This window comes from Gavia stellata, chromosome 8, assembly GCF_030936135.1.
Source record: "Gavia stellata isolate bGavSte3 chromosome 8, bGavSte3.hap2, whole genome shotgun sequence".
In the NCBI taxonomy this organism is placed as follows: Eukaryota; Metazoa; Chordata; class Aves; order Gaviiformes; family Gaviidae; genus Gavia; species Gavia stellata.
The window spans coordinates 29,654,492-29,675,500 of NC_082601.1; the positions used below are offsets into that span (position 1 = coordinate 29,654,492).

The 21,009-nt window shown below is 52.0% G+C and overlaps 1 protein-coding gene across 1 annotated transcript in view; it reads left to right on the forward strand.

Moving 5' to 3' along the window:
* The first annotated feature begins 15,614 nt into the window (after positions 1-15,614).
* NRP2 (neuropilin 2) overlaps positions 15,615-21,009 on the forward strand; it is an 87,009-nt gene continuing 81,614 nt past the window's right edge. The window contains exon 1 of the mRNA XM_059820113.1: positions 15,615-15,703. Within this exon, the coding sequence (XP_059676096.1) occupies positions 15,631-15,703 (73 nt within the window). The 5' untranslated portion in view covers positions 15,615-15,630. The remainder of the gene's footprint in view (positions 15,704-21,009) is intronic.

Consider the following 21,009-nt stretch of genomic DNA (forward strand, 5'->3'; position numbering starts at 1 on the left):
GTGCAGTCCCCTGCCACATCCGAGATGGTCTGTGCGAAGGGGCGGGTGTCGGGGCTGCCGGGGGCTGCGCAGCGCGTCGGGCCGGTGTTGGCTGATGATTAAGCAGGGCGAGGGCTCAGTTTACTTTTACCCCTGCTGCGAGCCTTCTCAAGCTAAGATGTTTTAAGTTGTCCTTATCCTCAGATTAATAAATGCTGCACTGTGGGAGTGTAAACACAGGAAAAGAACCGGATAGGAAAAAACCACCCAAAAAATTCAGACTGGTTCTGTGCAGTCATTTCTTTTCCTAACAGGATACGGGATCAGAGGGAAAAAAAAATGCGTTATATAACGTGTGTTGCAGGGCAGGGGAGTCAGTAGACAAATTAAGCACGCTGTTGGCTGAGCTGGAGAGCCCACGAAATGAGACAGTCCAGCAGCAGGTCCCTGCAGTGGGTGTCCCCCGAGCTGGGGCTGCAAGCAGGTGAGGAGAGGCACCTCAGGGCCCGGCCTTGGTTCAGCGCCCGCGGGGCTCACCGCCAGCGAAGGGGCGAGCAGCAGCAGAGGCGGCTGGTCAGGCGAGGGTCCCGGACAGAGCTGCCACCCCACGGGCACGGGGCCAGCCTCTCTCTCCGGCAGCTCCACCGCAGCAGGGGAGATGGCTACGAGTGAGCTCAGCTCCCAGCCGGCTTCCCTCGGCTTCAGGGGGAAAGCCGGGTGGGACAGGCTGGCACATCACGCCCCACGGCTACTGTGGCTGGACAAAGAGAGCCTCCAGGCTCCTCAGCCAGCTTCTGCGGAGGCAGGGGAAGCACCATGTTTGTGGCCATCCTCTCCCTCAGTCGTGTGTCCCAGTGAGACAGTGTCTTCTCCAAATGCAAACCTCCTCTTGGGATGTGGCCAGTTTTCTCCCCTGGCAAAGGTTGGTTGTGGAGAGAGAAGCCCTGGTGTGGGTGCACTTTCACTCCTGTCTGCTGGGGTCCCTCCCCTCAGGGTCCCCTCAGAGGTCCCCTCTCTGCAGGCAGGACAGAGGCAGGAGGGGCCCCCGGAGGGAGCAGCTGGCTGCCCCTGCACAGCCCCCCCAGGCCACACCAGAGGAGAGGTGGGATCCAGGCCGCAGGGCTGCCGACAAAGCCAGGAAGCTGTTGCTGGTCAGGCATTTCAGGGGAGGGCACGATTTCCACAACAATAAATGCATCTGATTATTTGATTAGAGGGAAGATGAGGTCCCCAGGAGGAGGGCCTCACACACAAAGGAGGAATAACTCATGCCCCCGCTGGCAATGACAGGGCAGGAAGATGAGGGCAATGTCCTATTGAGGCTTTGATCAGCCAGGGTCAAGCAGGCGGGCTGCTAACATAGCTGAAAACCAACTAGGAGAAGGAGGTTCCCACCACAGTGTCGTGCCTGGCCCCCTCCCAGCCCTCCACTCTTCTTTTCCGCAGCCCTTCACCCCCTGCCTAGGGAGCAAGACAGGGGCCTCCCTGGGCAGGTCCTGCCTCCCGGCCGCTCCTGGCTCTAGCAGGGCCACGTCCGCTCTGAGCCCCACCGTGCCAGGCGTCACAGCACATCCCTCTACTCCTGCCACTTATGCATCTGCATCTCCTGAGACAAGCCAGGCAAAGAGGGTCCTTGTGTCCCCTTGTCACCCCTCTTGCCATAGTGGGGAGACGCTGAGGTGCCAGCATCAGCAGGGAGGCAGGGGATGATGGCAGGGCAGAGAGGATCATTTTCCAATTCCACCTCTCCTGGGCACTTGCATAGTCTGGTCATAGTCAGGGGCACTTGGGGGTTTTCCTGTCCCCTGGAGGGTCGAGCTGTCCCCCTTCACCTCTGCGAGGAGGGGCCCTGGGGACTTGGCTGCATTTCAAGGGATGGTTCTCCTCAGTGGTGCCAGCAACTGGTGATCCTGCGATTAACTGATGGTCCTGGATGGAGGCTGGATAAAGTGTTTAGTGTAGCTGTTTTACAGCTGTTCTGTGCCTTCCTAAGACAGGCGGCCCCAAAGCCTTGACAACCCAATAGCTTGACCCATCCCTCCTGCAGAAGAGCCCCAGGGCACAAAGGCACCATGTGTGTATAAAAAGGGCTTGGAGATCTGAGCTGCATCTTTACTCTCCCTTGGACTGAACTACAGTACGTGTAAAAGTAACTTGTATTTGGCCCACAGAATTGTAGTACTTGGAATCGAGAGCAAGAAAGAGACGACTTGGCACTCCAAGATTGGAGCTCTCCAAGATCTTTACAAACACAACACAATTAACCCTTTCAAGAGAGAGAAACCCCTCTTGTCTCCTGCATGGAGAGGAGCACTGGCTGCACGCAGAAATCACTGGCACTCTGAAAAGCAGGGTAAGCAAAAAAAAAATGTAGCTGTTATTTCAAATACAGGTCTCTACGCAAAGTTGTATTGCATAGGTGCAGCATACAGATCAGTGTGTGGGCAAGCCCTGAGATTTTGATCCCAGGTTACATCTAAGAGGTTATCTAATACCAAAAAAAAAAAAGTATCTGCTTCTCCCTTCAATGCATATGTGCTCTGTGAGCATTTCTGTGTGGACGTGGAGTGGAATAGGCTGGGGAAGTGGAATTTTGTGCCATGCATGCTTCATAGCCTCTCTCACTCCCCAAGCTCTTTCCAAGCTGTCCGAGCATCCAAGGCCACAAGGAAAGCTTTGCCACACTCTGTTTGTCATCTCACACCCTCAGTAAATCATCCCAATATCATCTGGCTCAGAGCTCCTAGGAATCTGGACAACCTTGACCGAAAATGTGGGTAATGGACTGAGAAATCTAGCCGAAGAGTTTGGGGGAACATGAGACCATAAGATACGACTCTTCCCTGATCTGCCTCGAGACCTTAGGTCTCTGCCTAAGAGTGCAGCTAGAAAGCAGCCCTTTAAATGGACACTGCTTCAGAGATATTGACTTACCAGTGGCCTGGGTACAATTCCCCATGAAACTTCAACCTGGGATATACGTGTCACTAAGAGACAAACAATACCATCTGCAGCCTGCCCCTTCGAGATGTTGTCTCTGATTATAGAAAAGAAGGGGGTGGCGAGCGTCTGTTAAAATGTATTACTTCCCGACATCTTCTTTGAGGAGTCATATATTTTAGTGGGGCTAGTCAGTCAAAACTGTCTAATGGCACAACAGTCAGTGTCTTTAGCTTCTTCCTCGCAGTGGCTGTGACAGAGGGACAGGGATGCTAAAAATAACATTTCTGTCCCAAAATATCTTGACTTATTCAAGGGTGTATGTGTAGAGGGAGCACTAATATTTCACACGGCTGGTGCCCTGTAACCTACACATCCCTGGGGAAGCAGACCTCTCTGGAGACCTGCAGGGAGAGAAGAGGAGTGAAACCATGAGCTCAGGGAACAGGGGAAATTTTGTGGAGCAAAAAGAGATGTTTGTGTCACCTTCCCATAACTACAGGCTCTGAGGCGATAACCAAAAGAATCAATAGGTTCAGCTTAAGCTAATGAAAAAAACAGGGAAGAAAGATGCCCTCCCCAGCTTGCACCCACATTCTCATTTACCTTGGGCAAAAAGCAAAATAAAAAATGCCTAGATATGAATTCTCCATCAGAAGCAGTATTTTATACCTACTCGCAGAGGGTAAGTGACTTCATGTGGTATACAGCAGCGGGAATTCAGGCATGTAATAACAAGAAAGGATTTTTAGATTTGTCTCAGGAACCCTGCTAGCTCAGACACTATAAAAAAGAATCCCAGACCTTCATGTCCATCTATGTCTTCAAAAGAGTGAAATATGTCCCCAGTTTGAGCCTAGTTCTTTATTTTGAAAAATTGCTGCAAGAAACGTGGGCAAACAGCACCTCACATCTGAACTGCACATAACCATCTCTCAGCTCTTTACTAGTGTAATTAAAAGCCACAGAGCAACTGCTTAACCACCTGCTTAACTTCTTTGCTTAGTAAACTTTTCACTAGTCATTTGCATGGGATGCAGCAGCACCGGGCCCAAGCCTGGATCAGGGCTTCCAAGCAAAACCACAAGGCAAGGAATAAGGAAAAGTCTTCTAGTGCTGCCTCTGGGGGCGAAACAGCAACACAACGCAGCAGACCAGGACAGGGCATGAAAAATACAGTACGCGCTTAGAGCTGACAGCCATAATGTAATGTGACCCCAGTCACATTGGTATTTGATTAGCGAACGCGAAAGGATTGGGAAACAGCCCTGCTCTTAGGAGACAGAAATCTTTCATATCCCCTGTAGTCAAACCCTCAGCTTTGTTTTATCTGGGAGATGGTATCTGAACTCTTCTACCAGAACGCGTTAGTCCCTGTATGTCCCTGTGCGCAGGACTTTCCCCCGGGAGTGCCGGCTGAAGGAGAAGTGGCTTGCGGGGGTCCCAGAGGAGGTCTGTGGCAGACTCTGTGGTGGTTTGTGAGCCTCCCATGTGCCTGCTTTGTGCAGGGCTGTGGCCATCACACCACGGAAAGAGAGAGCTTGTGAATTTGTGTGCGACGCTTTTAAGTTCAGTTATTGGGAGCTGGCTGGGCGGTGAAGGGGAGACCAACTTTGTATGCTGCAGCGGGGTCACAGGCTCGAGCCACCCATGTCGAGCTCTGACTGTTTCTGTGGAATTTCACAGAGGAACGACCAACAAGTCTTCTTCTCTTCCACCTCCTCCTCCCAAGGCTGCAGATGGCTGGGTTCATCCTGCACACAAGCCCAGGCAGCTGCTGGCCTCTCCAGAGAGGAGCTGAGCAGAGCCAACCATCATGAAAAAAACTTTTTAGGGGGCAAAATTAGAGGCTCCAGCTTTCCTCTTCCCCCTCCTTCCCGCCCCTGCACTGCACTGTACAGCTGTGATATTTTATTTCAGTCAGTTCGGTTTTGCTCCTGAAATCTGCTTCCCTCCCCCTGTCCCAACATTTCATTTCCCTTGGAGTGAGGTAAATAAGCAAATAACGGTAGTGAAAACCTTGTGTGTGTACCGAAGCCTGGAGTGCCAGGAAGCAACTGGTGTGTCTGATTTTCCAGTGAAAGTCCAGATGCAATCTCGGCAGCGCGGCTACTGTCTGCCTTTCAAGCAGATGTCTTCATCTAAAGCTCCCGCTGCCACCCCACTCCCTTTGTGTATCGGTGCAGGGAGGACGAGAGCGGGAGACAATATAAATTAATATCCATTGGAATGACAGCAGCTGGTGCCTTGCATAGCTGGGAACACGTGTCTCAGAAGTAGAGTGATTAATCGTAAAACTGTAGAGCTGAATGTTTATGCTTGATCAATTACAGGAAAACAATAGATGGGTTTTTTTCCAAGTGGGAGGAGTGAGGGGTGGGAGGCTTCAGCCATGAGATGATTTTCTTCTTTTTTTTTCGTAAGGATAGCTGCAAAGAACATGGGGCCTAGTTACCGAAGGGACTGGCAAAGAGCAGCTTCTGGGAAACCCACTGGTTGCTGGCTCTCCGCAGCACTTTTGAAAAACAAGATCTGTGTGGGGTTTAGACTGCAAACTTCTTAACATTTAAGAGGGACGGACTCAGCTGCTCAAAGCAAGGAGCATGTGGGAATGAATTAGGCAGAGCTTTATAGTCCATGAGCATGCACGCATCACGTGTAGAGGCCTTCAGCTGTAAGAAGTCATTTTGGTTTGTTTCATTACCTAGAATCTCTCCTACTCCGCCAGTTAAGCAGAAGTGGTCCTGTCAGAGGAGCATCCCGTTAGTGGCTGCAAGTGTGTCACAAGAGTGGGCCTGCGGCTTCAGTTCCAATTCCTTAGCAGCTCTAATTGCAAACACAGCCTGTGTCCCTCCCCACATCCACCAAAAAAAGATAAATTGAGTTACATTTTGCAATAATTCTGATGGAAATGCTAATGGGATGAACAGCAATACGAAGCCAGTGAATGACCCAGCAATTTCAACTGTGCTGGCAACAGATGACCATCTAAACCACATTCAGGTAATTCTTCCTCTCATTAGCAGCACAATAACTCATACGCACAAATCCATAGGCATTTGCTATAATTTTTTAACATGGCTGGAAATAGAAACAAGCGCATGCAGTATGCGAGCATTACAGCATGTGTTGGCTGTAAATCTGTCTGGAAGTGGCCTGATCCTGTTCCTGGTTAAACCAGTGGGAATTTTGCCATTAACTTCAATGGAAACAGGATGGGATTTTTTGGACTTATTTTAAAGTGGGACTTTGTTTCTTTGGAACAAAGCTTTCAGATTCACAGCTACATCTCAGTACTTGGCTTGAACTCCCGTGAATTCACCTTTCATGTGTTTAACAGATGGGGCTTCTTTGCTGCTCACCTTCTGTTTGGCGTCAGCACTGGAACTGGTCTCTTCTGGGTGACGGCCACCCAGGACCTGGCAGGCACGGGACCCGTGGCTGTGCTGTGGGACTGAGCCGAGAGAAGGAGGGAGCTCACGCTGCCTTCCCTGGGCACCTTCGGTCCGAATGTGTTAGAGCACTTTGAAGAGAAAGCCACTGCCTCCATATTTTTCAGCAGGTGAATGGCCAAAACGTTTCTTAGAGCACAGAGGAGAGAGGTTAGTGGTGGTGAGGAACACGGGGGCCTCTGCCCTGCCCGGAATGGGTCTAGTAACTGTGTTGTGTCATGTAAAATGCAGGTAATTGCAATCACTATGGCTTTCCTAAACCACTTGTAGCCCTTTGGGATAGCACTGCGTTGCAAGTATTTGGATATACATACATCCTTTTAGCTTAAGTTTGTAAGGAAAAGAAGAGGCTTATATACGGTATATGACCATGTGTTTGTCTGCTGCTGCCACAGTAACTTTTGTTACTGTTTCATCAGAAATACAAATCTCCTGCAAGTTTTGTAAAAACAGCTGGGGATATAGGACAGAGAGACCACGTTAGTGCCATCGCAACAGGAGAAATCTGAATTTAACCTTTATTATACATCCGTGGATGCAACCACATGCTAAGCACCTCTAGGAAAGCAGCGTTCATTTGTCCCATTGCTCACAGAGCTAATTGTTTCATTGATATTCATTTTTGGTGGCCACAGTATGATGAATCCAGCTCTTTTTTTCTCTTCAAAGAATATGCTGTCATGCTGCTGCTTTCTAGTATTGTCCCTGCTCCCACCTGGCTTCCTTGCTGAGCACTTTTGGCTCCCCCTTCCCAGCTCTGCCTCTGCCCTGCTCCCCTCAGAGAGCCCCGGGCTACTCTGCCAATTGTCTTCTCACTTTCCAGGAAGACATTTCTTCTCCTTCGCACTCTGCTAGCAGTATGTCATCTAAGCCCCCTCTCTCGTTTCTCACCCAGGGCACCCCCTCTCAGCTGTTGATGCTTTACAGCTCGTCCCTCCGTCCTCCCCCCAGTCAAAATTTCCACCACAACAAAAAACTCAGGAATGAGGCAATTAATATGTATTATTTCAATAGGAGGCTTAAAAACAAAAAGCTTTTGCAACAACTTCCCAGTCAGAACCACGGAGACTATTGTAAGGCAGAAAAACCTAAGAAACGGCAGCTGTAAAATATATTTAAAAGCCTTTATTCTTCCCTATCACAATGTGGCAAAAGAGACTAAATACAGCTTTTCATTTGTTTAACTAAAAGCTGCCATTCCTCAGTCTCTTTGATGATAATGATACCCACAGTTACAATCAAACTCCAGCACACACATGGAAAACTTTGAGCTCTGTACCTACTTTGCACAATGTATTATTAATAGCAAGATTCGCGAACCCAAATGCTCTGAGGTGCTGAGAGCAAGGGAAAGCCTGACTGTGCTGGACTCGTGGTTGATGCTGATAAATGTAGCACACTGAGGAGGAAGAAGAAAAACCTGCAACTGAGGATTGTTTGGATTACAGTAGCCACTGGACCCACTGTGCTGTGCATGGGGAGAGACAATTCAGGTGTTCAAAATCGAGCAGAGAAGTCAGACAAGGCGTGGGAGAGAAAAGGTATTAACAGTCCCATTTTGCTAACGTGGAAACGAAACAGTGTGGTAAAGGTCCAGTACTGCGCACAGGCTTACACTGGGTATGGTCCTGGGTCACTTGTCTGGCTCAGGAAGACCAAAAGACCCTTCTGATTATCCTAATCTGTGGTTTCACAGCCACAAAACCACCCCTCATTTCAGAGTGCCTGACAGTCGTTATTCTAGTGAATCTCTTTACTTCAGCAAATTCTCGGTGCTAAGCCCTAAGTTTGAACTCCTGAGAAGCACAGCCTGAATTTGCGGAGGGCCACATACTCCTCCTGTCCTGTGAAGGCAGCTGAGCACGAGAGTGAAAGCACTGCCCTGCCGTACCAAATGCCCAGAAAACGGGCAGCTTCCTGACTATTGCTCTGCAGGTCCCAGTTCCCTGGAGGACCATCCAGTGTAGTTATTTGAGGCATGGGCCTCAGTGCCAGCCTATTAACTGTGAAGCAGCCTTAGCACCATTGATTTCCATGAGAAGTTACACTGAAAAATCAATGGGGTCTGTGTGCAGGATCCTGGGGACAGAGGGAAGACACCTCTTGGGAAAAAGAGCTACTCTGCAATGATAAGGAAGCAGCCCCATCCCCAGAGGGAAAGGGTGATGACTGTGACTCAAAACGTTCACAGAAACAGAAAGGAGGCAGGGTAGAGCTCCTCTGAGATTATGGATTTCTTGTCTAGGAAGCAGTGTAAATGCACGGTCTGACTTGAGATGTGCACGTATGTCAAAGGGAGGATTATAAAGACACTTTTCAGCCTGATACATCCAGCAGAGCTGTCTCCAGCAAGATCATAGCACCACTATGAATTTTTTAGGAAGGTAAGCATGTACATAAGTTCTGTGCCAAACATGCTTTGAAATGTTCTCAAAACACAGGAGTGTTTGACTATGATGAAAACACAGCATTGCTTCCAGCTATCAGCTGGGATCCTCTAGATCTGCTCCCTTTCCTGTCCTCATCTGTCTTTTATTAGCAGAATATACATGGCTTTTTCTGTTACGAGATTGCTTTTTGGGGTCATTGACACATGCTTGGTGACATCAGGTGAAAAGCAGTGGCTCCCTTAGGAATCACTGCCTTCCTGGGACATCCTCACTTAAGTGCTGTATGTTGAAAACCCATCTCCGAACAACTGGGTATCCAGCAGCATCGGAAGAAAGTTCCTACCTCTGATATTGCACAGGCATAGTCAAATGGCAATCTCTCCCTCAACAGTTTACAACTTAACTAAATGCAAAAGTAATCCACAGGCTTGTCATCCACGTTGTATCTGGCTCGTGGTTTTTGTCTGCTTTGTCTCTTCAGATTGTAAACTGTTTGAGGCAAGAACTGTCTTTGAGTCTGTGTTTGGACAGCAGAGGGGTCCCAGTCCTTGCAGAGCCAGGTACCATAATACAAATAAGGCACAATAATGTATTTTAAAATGAACATCAAAGAAAATAAAAGATTAAAAGGGAAAGAAAACCTTTCATAGCTCAAGGCTTCCCCACATGACAGTGCTCCAGAAGAATGTGCTATCTGCTGGAGGGAGTGTCTAACCCCAGTTGCTGGGAGGGCTGTGCGATGTACCGTCACGGGAGCCAATGCCGGAATGCGCCTGGGCACGGGCGGGGGGAGAGGGGAGAGGTCAAAAGCTAAAGCATGATAAGCAAAGGAGAAAGCCCTTTAAAATATACACATGCATTTTCTTGCCAGGATCTATCAAGCCAAGAGCCAAAGCATGGTAATGGCATTTTGTTTATAAGGAAAAAGAAATCGCTTCTGGCCTAAGAATTTGTTTGCCAAGTTTCAGGCGAGGGGGGGGTCTAAATGACTTGTTGGTTTAAGAATTTGTGTATTTTTAAGGAGGTGTTTTAATAAGATTGCTGGCGTGGCCCTTTGTAACACCGAGCACACAGCCCTGTAAGTACTTACTACAGAGCATGACACTTACACCGTGGAAGCCAGCCCGGCGGAAGTCAATGGCAGCACTTACAGTTAAAGACGTCATGCTGGCTTTGCAGGGCTCAGCCACTTGGGTCGCTTCCAGACGTCAGTGAAGTTGATGGATGAACTCCCACCAGCTTCAGCAGACTTTAAATGAGGCCCCTGGTTTGTGACTGTAACTGGGTAGGGGTCCACAAATGTGCCGCTCTAATTCAGTCTGTGGAACACTTACTGTTGACCCTACCTGGAGTGTGGTCCAACTGGAGCTTGTCCAGCGTGAAGCTGACCGGATGCTGCTCTCTGGGTAGGGACCTGCAGAGACCACGGTCAGTGGGCCATTTTGGGTGCTTTTAGCAGATGAACATGCAGAGCTTGGGTCACCTCACACTAGCAAGAGGTTCTTTGATTTTTCAAGGGTCTTAACAGCTCCCCACAGTTACAGTGGGGTAAGAAACTCAAGCCCAATTCAAAGCCCTCAGTGGCAAAGCCAACAGAATTGCCAGGGTCTGTTGGAAGGACAGACGGCCTTTACAGCTCTATGGTCTCCTCTTTGCAGGTGAGGAGAAGCTGTGGGGGATCGGCACCTTCCTCGCAAGCTGGGGGCCAGCACCAGTGGCTGCGTGGAGAAGGAGGATACCAAAGCGAAGCAGGAACCAAGCAGGTTATTCGCAGAGGTAGGGTCAGGAGGGATGGCTCCCTGCAGGCTTGGGGTTTTGCTGCAGTGGCTTCTGCTGCTGTTAGCAAAGGGCCAGGCCCGTTAGCATGTTACAGTGGTTCAGGATCTGTCCTCTCCAGCCTGGGTCACTGTGTGACCCCCTCCCCTCCTCCATTTCCCCTTCCAGGTCCATTCACTGTGCCAAACAACAGCATGCAATCATCTTGTGGGGGTTATTTCTGCCTAATGTACCCACCCAGTGGGATTTCAGTGAACATTAAAGTGGTAGATGGAGCCTTTAATGAAGTTAACCTGCTGAAACCAGGAGAGTGTTTGGTTGAAGTACACCTGAAAGCCCAGGATTACACAGCAGCTGCTTCAAAAGAAACGCATTGCCTTCTTTCATACTGCTGCCGTATTGAGAAATAATACAGCACCTTTATATTCAGACTAATTTAGTCAGCCTGCTGAAGTCTGAAAGCTTTTTTTTATTAAATCTGAAGATGCAGGGGCTTTCCTCCCCCCAGCTGGCACCACCGACCCCCCCGCACAGGCTGCAGCGCAGAGCAGGCCCCCAGCAGCACGCCCGCGCCCCTCCCGCAGCTGAGCACCTCCCAAGCCACGAGGAATCGCTCTCCCTCTCTCCACTAATCCGATGATGGATTTTAACTCCATTAGTTTGCTTCCTCTGTTCTCTTCCCTGTTTTCTGCCATTTATTAATTTCCCCCCATCCCCTTGTTCTGCCTCTTTGTTTCTTTCGCCACCTCCCTTCTTCGCTCTTCTCTCCTTTTTCCCCTGTTTTTTTCTTCCCTTCTTTTCATTTCTCCTTTCCAGGCTGCCTCAGCACTCCCCTCGTTTCCCCGGCAATGGTGTTGCTCCCCGGCTCTCCCCACGGCCCTCTGCCAGCTCCTGGCACCATGGCAAGGCAGTACTGGCCCAGGGCCCACTGTGGCCGCCTGAGCTTCAGGCCACACTGCAGCCGGCCAGCGTGAACACTGGAGTAGCCTCGCATGCCAGCAACGCTCCTCCTGCATGAAATAGCCCTGAGCAGGAGAGGTGGTGGGAGAAAGCAGCTTCCTGCCACCCTGCAGTTGGTCCGGCAGCTGGAAAAATGGGGGGGACACACATGTTGGGAGGAGGCGAGCAGTAATGGGCTGGGCAGGAGTGGGGTGGGTGGGCAGTAACGGGGTGGGCGAGCACTGACCTGCTACAGCACCTGCAGAGCCAAAGGGGCAGCCTCTGGGCTCGCCCTGCAGCCCCCGCTTTCAACTGCAGATTAGCAGCCTTGGTACTCCCCATGAAAAATTAACTGGGCAGCTTGCTAATTAAGCCACCTCTACACTGGAAGTTTATGGGCTTGAATGCAACGTGCCAAACTGCTTTCTGCAAGTTGGGGTATTGGCCTGCTTTTTGAATAGGAACGAATTCCCGAGCAAATAGTCTGGCTGAAGACTAGGGCTAATGGGATGCTAAGGTAATTATTGGCTATTTGTGGCTATAAAATGAGATCTCGTAATCATGCACCTGGTAGACTAATAAAAACATTTTATATGATGCACTTAGAGCTTTTTAGCTGAGGATCTCAAAGCACTGTCTGGAGGAGGAAAACTGCAGCAAGAAGTGTGCAATCCTGCGAGGAGCTGGGGAGACAACCGATGCCGTCTGCCCCTGTGCCCCGTGCTCCTGTTCCTCGGGTATCCTGCCAAAATGTTTGAGTCCCTGCTCTCCTGCTGACTGACAATACTTACCGTTTTATCTAGGCCGGGTATCATTTTTCCCCCACTCTCATTCCTAACCCTCTTTCAGACCTGCCGTGTTGTTTTCTCTGGAAGGCTGTCAAGTTCTGCATTGGAAATAGTGTGTTTTGACATAAAACTGGGGGAGAGACCTTGTTTGTCCAGCTACTCTGGAGCCCAGAGAAGGTTACAGGAATACATGCCGCCTTGGTTTTAATTTTATTTTCTTTTAAATCAGGATTGAGAAGGGTCTAAGGAAAAGCTGGGGGGGGGGGGGTTCTTGCTTTACAGACACCTCCTCTGATGGTCAGTTCATGGGGTGAGAAGGATGAGGAAGCTGTGATTGAAAATAAATGAGGCTGTATGATCAATGTTGAAAAGGAGCTGCAATTAGAGGGAAAAGAAGAGCAGAGCTGAAGAGTGCCAGGGAAAACCCTAAGTACGCAGGCCCTCGGGTCAGCAGCAGGGAACTAGGCAGTGTCGGAGGAGGCGAAGGCGTTCTGCTGCAGGGGAGGAGAGAGATGGGGGAAATTTCACTGCATCACAGCTCTGACTAACGCTTGGGCTGCAAAATTCCTTCAACCAAATTTAATGCAGATGGTACATTAAATATTACAGTACCATTAAATTACATATTGTCTCATTTTCAGTGAGGTTTTTTTGATGTTTCTGACATACAGATATGGAAAAATGCTGCAGTTCCCGATGGGTTTGGCAAGTGCTTACTCATGGGTTTTAAATACCCACAAGAGGACTGAACAGAGAGCAGAGCCCTGAGCCCTTTGGCAGAAGCAGGACTTCCCCAGCACGGAGAGATGATGAGGTCCAGCCTTGCTTGGGGCATGGAGCAGCACCCACAGCGCCAGCAGCTGCCCCTGGAAACAGGCAGAGGTAAGTTCAAGGTGCGTAGCATCACCTTATGCTCAGTTCCTGCAAACCTGAGAGAGGATCTGAGTCTTAAATGCTCCCAAAAGAAGTATTTTTTTTACTCTTTTGTACCTGAGTTGGTCTAGCAGGTGTCACCAGCTTGGTTGTCATCCTGTCCTGAACGCCTGCAGTGGTAGAAACTGCAGTAGCACTGCCTGGTATTTTAGTAGTGCCTTTTCTTTCCTTACAGTGGCATGTTATGGAGAGGAGACTTGTGATCTGACACTAAACACAGGGCTGGGTTTGTGGAGAGCTATTGAAAAGCAGCTGAGAGAAACCTCTGTGGAGCAGCAGGTAGCTTCATTTCCCATCACCATTTTCTTTCCTAGGGTTATCTTCTCTTCACTCAGTAGCAGGTCAGAGCTGATATCAGTTCAAGGTTGTGTTTGCACTCTTCTGTTGACCTTAACCAGGGGAAACTCTGAATGTAATGGGAGGAAAATTGCCCCTGTGCTGTATGGTGTGCGAGATGGGGCCATCTCCGATTAGTGTTTGGTAACCTCTTCCTTTTCCATGCACATCTCAAGAGAGGAATGATTCATGCTGTGGGTTTATATTACACTCCAATATCTGTGTTATGGTTTGCGAGGGCTATTTATACACACGAAAAATCACACTTTGCTAGCTTGATCGTAGTCTAACTATAAGCAAGTAGTAAATAATAGTTGCATAATTCCACATCAAAATACAATAAATAAGGCAGTAGACTCAGTCGCCACTGGCTTTGCTTTGACTTCAACAGGTGTTGGAGCACATTTGAGCCACAGAAGATGCAAAGTCAGGTATCAAAACACACAGAAGGAAGAGGGATGCTACAGCCCTCAGGCTGAAATATCAGATCTATCTGTCAAGCCAAATCTGTTGCTACCAGTGAACTTCCACCGGCCTCGGAGGAACTCGGTGCGTTCGTGTTGTGTGAATGTGCTCAAACAGGTTGGCATCGTGATTTCATTGACGTGAGCTGGTGATGCTACCCGTAACTGATAGACAGCTGAGTACAAAATAATTAGTCTCATCACCCTAAACGAATACCAGTGAAACGTTTGTACTTTCCCTCTCACCCACACAATGATGTATCTCACTTCTGCCACATGCCAGTATCTCTTCTCTGATTATCTACTTAAAAAACCTGAGGTAACGTAGTTTTAATCCCTTTGTCTGCTGTGAATTTGGAAGTTAGAATCTATAATCTAGGGACTGATCGACAACATAAACAATTTGTTTTCAAGTTTCTTTTTGGTGTGGGGTTTTAGGGCTCATTTCACTTGTGCGCTTTGAAATTTCACCTCTCAAATAGGATGGAGGTGTGAGTTAGCCCCAGTTTGCCACGTACCGGCTTTTAAGCCTGTTGCGGTGTGTGAATTTAAGTGGCAAGCAAATGCAAGGTTCCGGTGGTTCCAACCCAGACAGGGACTCCTGACCTTCTCAGGGGCAAAGGCGAACAAACTTTCTGAGCACTTCTGCGGTGACTATGTGAACGCTGCTCTCGGCTTGTGTTTCTAAGGAGCATCTTGGAGAAAACTGCTTGGGAGCGTGGAAGCCAACCGTGGTGTGGTACCGGAGAGGTTTTGCATTCGTCCCTTGTAGCAGCCTTTACACCGCACCACGGGTGTCAGAAGCGAGGGAGCGTGTGCTCCCCGCTCCCGCTTCCCGCTATGGCACGGCAGCTCTGGCCGAGGCACGGCGCTTCTGGGTCCCGGCCGGCAGCGGCGGAAGCCCACGAGCAGGGACAATCCTTGTCCTGACGCTCCCCCATCTGACAATTTCTGGGTGTCTCCCGTTCGCGCAGCGCTGCTCTCGTGCAAGTATTTCAGTCGGGCGTTTGGATTCCTGCCTGCGCTGCGAGGCCGCGAGCGCTCGGGGAAGGGGCCGGCCGGCAGCCGCGGCACGGCGCGCAGCCGGGATGCGCACGGCCCCGCGCGCCGCGGAGCCGCTCCGCGCACCGCGCTGCCCCCCGCGGCCCGGCGCTGCGGGAGCCCCCGCGTTCCTCCGCGGCTGCGGGCGGGGCGGGGCGCGGCCCGGCGGGGCGGGGCGCGGGCGCGGGCGCCCCGAGGGGGCGGTGCGCGGGCGGGCGGGAGGGCGCGGGGGGCGGTGCCGCCGCTCGGCGCTGACAGCCACATGCCGCCCTGCCTGAAAAGGCTGCGAGGCGCCGGCGGGGAGGGAGAGGAGGCGCAGACGGCGCCCCAGCCCGCACCGCAGCCGCCGCGCCCCGGGGGATGCCGAGGCGCCGGCCCCGCGGGTCGCCCTAGGGGAGAGGCGCTCCGCCGGCACCGCCCGCCCCGCAGCCCCGGCCCGGGGGAGGCCGCCGCCGCCCCCCCTCGCTGAGCCCCGCCGGAGCCGCTCGCGAGTGGGGCGCCCACGCGGGGCGCGGCGCGCCCGGGGCAGGCAGGCGAAGCCCGGCCCCGCAGCCTCGGGTGTTGGGGTTTTTTTTTTCATTTCTTCCGAAGGATGGATACGTTTCTTCTGGCGTGGGGATTTCTAGGGCTGTGCTTGCCCGGCTCCGGAGGCGCGGCGGAGACAGGTAAGGCGCCCTCCGGGGCGGGGGATGCCCCCGGCCGCGCGTGGGGGAGGGAGCCCTCCGCGCCCGCCCAAGTTTCGGGTGCCCGTGCGCGGTCCCGGGCGCACGCACAGAGGCTTTGCCCGGCCTCGGGCATCGCACAGGGAATAAACGAGGGATCGGCGGCGCCGCGCAGCTTTCGCAGTACGGGTTGGGGTGGGGGGGTGTGTGTTTCCTGCGTGTGGCGGGGCGGGGATGGCGCAGCCCCCCCCCCCCCGGCAAGGCGCGCAGCGGGTGTAGTCGCGCAGCTCCCATCGCCCGGCGCGAAGGGGCGAGGGGACGGAGCCGTATTGGAAAGTTGCGTGCTGGTTTTTGGGGGGAGCACGGGGAAGGGAGGGGAAGCGGTAGGGACCAGCCGCATCCCGGACCCCCGCACCCGGATGCCCGCGGCCCCGTGCCCGGTTGCAACCTCGGGAAACTTTAGGTGAGAAATTGACATCCTCTGGCAGGGAGCAGGCAGGCGGGAGCCGTGCAGGGCGGCGCTGGGAGCAGGCGAGGCTTGCGGCGGTGGTGGCACCCGCCCCTTGGAGGCACCCTCCCGGCACCCCCCCGGGAAAGCCTGCCCGCGGTACGTGCGGGACCCGCGCTTACTTTGCAAACGCCGGGGTGTCCCGGGACCTGGCGGGTTCGTGGCAGGTTTTAGGGCGCGAGTGTGTTTTTCTGGTCTTCGCTTAAGAGCTAGGCTGGGCTGTCAGGAGGCGCTGGGATGAAGCCCTGGTGCTTGCGTTGCTTCGGCTTGGGAACAGGAGAGGGGCGAGGGCGGGCTGAGGCTGGGCCCTGTGCTCCCTGGCCACTGGCTTTTGGGTCTGACCCATTATGGGGGCAGCAGGGTCCCCACCTGGAGCAGTCACTGGAGGAAAAGGATATGCCTCACCCAGCCGTCCACCGCTCTCTTGGGGTTCCTCCTGCGGTGAGCTGCCTGGCAGGACGGTGGTGCCAAGCCAGCAGCTGCTGAGCTGTGGGTTTCTTTCCCTTCCCTTAGCCGGGGCCTCGGGACAAGCCTCAGGCAGCCCGCGGGGACGCAGGGTCCTGAGCCTCGGTCAGACCCAGGCAGCGTTAGATGGCAAGGCACGATGTGCGTGCGTCGGTCCCTGCCTTTCCTTCTGCCTTCCCCGGCCCCGGAGCGGCATGGCCACCAGCTCCCCCTTGAAAAGGGAAGTGGACAGTCTCTGCCGCCTGACAAAAGTCCCTCTTTTTTGCAGCAGTGAAGCACAGACGTTCCCGGCAAACGCGCTCCGTGTACATTCAGTTGCCGGTTGGCATCGCCTCCTTCCTTATGGTTATAAAGGAAAGAAAAAAATCCCATCTTTTGTTCAAATAGGAAACCAAATAAATAGGCACTCGAGGGAGTGAAGAGAGAGGGCAAAGTCCTGGGAGACTCCTGCTGAGTGCAACAGTCTCTTCAGATGGTCCCTGTTGCAGAGGCAGTGTCTGGTCTCCCGGAGTGGGTACGGTGCGGAGGCAGATGGGGCTGTAAGCGGAGGCTCGCTCCTGAGGGTGCACTGGCCAGCCTGGCTGCCATCCCTGTGCCTGCTGAGCCTGGGTGCCTGCCTGTGTCTGTGTGTTCACCTTCTATCCCTCCGTGGGCTTGGGCTCAGGAGTTCTAACTGGGAAGGGGTTTATCAGCCAACCGTGTCTCTGAGGCCATTCAGTCGCTATAAAGAAATGTTTATTTGAACGCGGGGTTTTCCCGGCTAAGCAGAGCATCACATGGTGTTGGAGCCAGCAAGGAAGTTGTCTCCCTGCGGCTGACACCAGCGGCTGTTTGCCGAGACGTTGTTGTGGTGCTGCAAACCCGGTCAAGTGACTTCATTGCTAGTCCAGTGAGCAAAGGTATGGGGTAGCAGGAGGCGAACCTCGATCAGGCTACGCTTAGCTCCGGTAAATTAGCCAGTCTAGTAAGGAAAACATGCCAGAGGTAGATGGATTTATGTTTCAGTCTGGTGTATCTGAAAGCCTTCTCCCATTATGAAAGTCCCTCTTAAGGTTCCCTAAGGGAGGTTAGTAGAGAGGGGAGATGTTTTTAATAGACAATAATATGATAATCCACATGGAAAAAACCCTTGTGCAATATTTCTACAGTAAGAGATAAACAGTGCAGCTGCCAATTTGTGTGTAGCCGAGCAAACCCTGAGATAACCACGGAGGGGAGTGGGTGGGAGACCCTGGAAGATAAATCTGAAGGCTGGATGGCTGTGTGTTTTTCATCTTCCCGTAAAAAGCAATCAAGTAACAAAGTAACAGATTTGAGTGACCCAAGTACCGAGCCATTCAGACGATGTTTATGCAGCTCCGAGCAAAGCTCACTCTTGAAGCCTTCCAAATAGTTTGCTTAAAAGCTAGTATTTTTAGTAACGACTTAGGAGATGTAGTAAGGTGGGGAGGGGGACCAAAACAAATTGCTGCCAAGCAGGCACACGGCCGCACACATACAAACAAGCACACACACGCCCACATGAGCATTGAATGTAATGCCTTTTGCCCGTGGTGCTGTTAACTCGGCTCTTACTGGGAACAAAAGCTTTTTTAGCCTAGGAATCAGGCAGTTGTCAGGAGCATCACTGAAAACGACTGATACAAGCTCAGTGGGGGGCTCTGACCCAGGTTAGGATGCTGCATTTTGTTTTCCTAACTTTCCTGCCGCAGAAAAATCATGGTGCGTGGTGTCTGGAGTGACAGAGAGGCATACTGGTCCCAGGGGGCTCTACGGAGGCGCTTCCCATCTCCCTGTCCTGCTCCTTCTCCCCCCCCCCCCCCCCCCCCCCCCCCAGCCCCCTTCCCAGTATTTACTCTGTGTTTGGTACCTGGTGCGTGGCTGAGAAGGTTAAAACGAGAAAGCAACCCGCTTTGCTGGGCTGGACAAGGCAGCGCTCCCCATTCCAGCGACGTGCTGCTCTGGGCAGGCGGGTGGGTTAGTTTCCTAGCAGAAATCTCCAGTGCTGCCGGGCTGCAGGACATGGTGGCCTTGTATCGCAGATAGCCTGAGAGGAAAAAGCATCCTTCATGGGGTTTAGGAAGCTGTCAGGTTCAGATAAGGCTGGGATCCTATCCTGTGGGACCCCCAGTTGTATTAATAAGGAAAAATTAATTTTTAAGCACTGGGATTGCTGCCAAATAATATGACCTCTGACAGACCAGCTGTGCTAGGAAAATAAATCGTCTATACCTGAGGCCCGTGATCCTATCTGAAATCGAAATAGAAAAAGTCGGCATTTAGCCACGATGGTGGGGGCAGATTGCAGCAGCCTGAGACCAAACTGGAAGCTGTGAAACTTGCTCGCCATTGTGCAGTGAAGTCACCGCCACTGCGTCCCCATGGGGTCTCGGGAATACAGTTGTCTGATCTGGGAAGTGTGGAGAGCTGATGTGCCTGCACCCACCCAAGCTGGGGCTGACGGGGTCGGCACAGAGGTGGGGGCAGAAGCGGGGTGTGAATGTTTCCAGCTTTACCCTCACTCTGTAACAGCCCTTTGACACATTTCTAATTATAATACACACACAGACAAAGAGGTAGCTGGGCTATTTTCAAAATCCCTGTCTACACCCTGGTGGAAACCGCAATACTAGCAACAACATAAATCAGGGCTGTTGCTAGCAGTGTTGCACACGGCTTAGCACTACAGTAGCATGGTTTTAATCATACTCAGAATCAAAGGGTCAGCCTTCTCCCTGCCTGAGCCAAATCACAATCTCAGAAGGCTGGATCCTGAGCCAGGCTTGATGCCTGTACAGTGAAAAGACACAAGCACAGACGCAGAGGAGAGGTTTGTCAGCACGAGGTCGGCAGGCACGGGGCCAAACACTTGAAATCACAACTCGAATCTGTAACCCTTTCTATGTGTAAGCAGTGCCTGTGGATCACATGGGGGAGGACATCTAGGGTAACACTGGGGCACCGGGGCCCCAACCACAGCCTTGGTGAGGCAGCCTCTTCCCACACAGGTTGGGGAAAGGGGTACAAGCAGTGAGTCGGCATGCAGAATAGCCTGAAGTATTACTTGCAGGGATGGATGGCTGCAGAGACTTTCTGTCTGAAGGCTTCTCCCCCTCTTTTCATACTTGATGAGTCAAAGAAAATGGGCCCCAGAGATGAAGTGATGGGCTCCAGGTCTTTGAAACCTGCCCTGATTTTTTTTTCCCCGTGCATTTGAGACAAAGGCAAGACATCTGCCCCAGCTGCTCTGGTGGGTCACCCCTAGCTGTGAAGTGCTGTCTGTGTGGGGCTTGAATGCCTGCCTTTCTCTATGTCCCTCCTAGGAAAATGGTGAAGCCAAAAGGACACTGTCCTTTCACTTATGTTTTGTTGAAAGGCTCCTTTGGACTCTAGTTTTTAGGGGATACCTGTGGGGAGAGGAGGGAGGAAAACCCCAGCCCTTTGTGTATGTAGACCCATACACACACACTTACTATCTCCCTGGTTCCTCCTCTCTCTTCACAAGCCCACAAATCTCTACCTTTTCTCTTATGCAAAAAGCCCCTCCGATCTCCCCCACCTTGTTGCCTGACACACACACTCCTGCATCCTCCCCTTCCCTGCACTCTCCCTCGAGCGCCCAGAGCCCCTTGGCAACTTTCTCCCTCATGCACACCCCCCAGGCTTGCTCCTGCGTTCCTCTCTTTCTGTTTGACCGCTGAAAATGTGCTCAGCAGGAAACAATGTGTTTAAGACGCTCGCCAGAATGTGTAATAACTTCGGTGCTGGTAGCGAGGCTCAGCAGTAGCTGGATTTGAGCAAGCCATCGTAAAGACTGGTGCTTGGCAGCGAGCGTGGAAGGAGCTCTGGCGGGGCCTCTCCCTGGGTGGCTCTGGAGGGGCTGCTTTCCCTCTCATCTCCTCCTGTTCCATCCCATCCTGTCCCATCCGTGGGGCTGCCCGCTGCCCAGGCACCAGGTTTTGCCCTGCAGCTCCAACAGGGCCCTTGGGAGGGAGGGCTGAGCCAGGGGTGGTGCGAGATTCAGAGAGGCTCTGCCAGCCACTTTGGGAAGAGGCAGGAATAAACTGCCTTTGCCTGGTGGGGAAAGCCATGATTCAGTTTCTGTGAAGAACGGACCCTGACAGATGTGCTCGAAAGGTGTGAGGGAGCTGGGAGGGCGCAGGGGGAGATGAGAGATGAGATAGGCTTTTTTTCTTCTTGGAATTGTCATAATAACAATACTAATTAGTATTTCAGAGGCATTGAACACCTTTCATCAAGCCTGAAACTCTTTAAGGAGGAATCCTAGGTGAATCCATGGCTCTTTCTTTAACGTGTGCAATTAGAAATGTCTCTC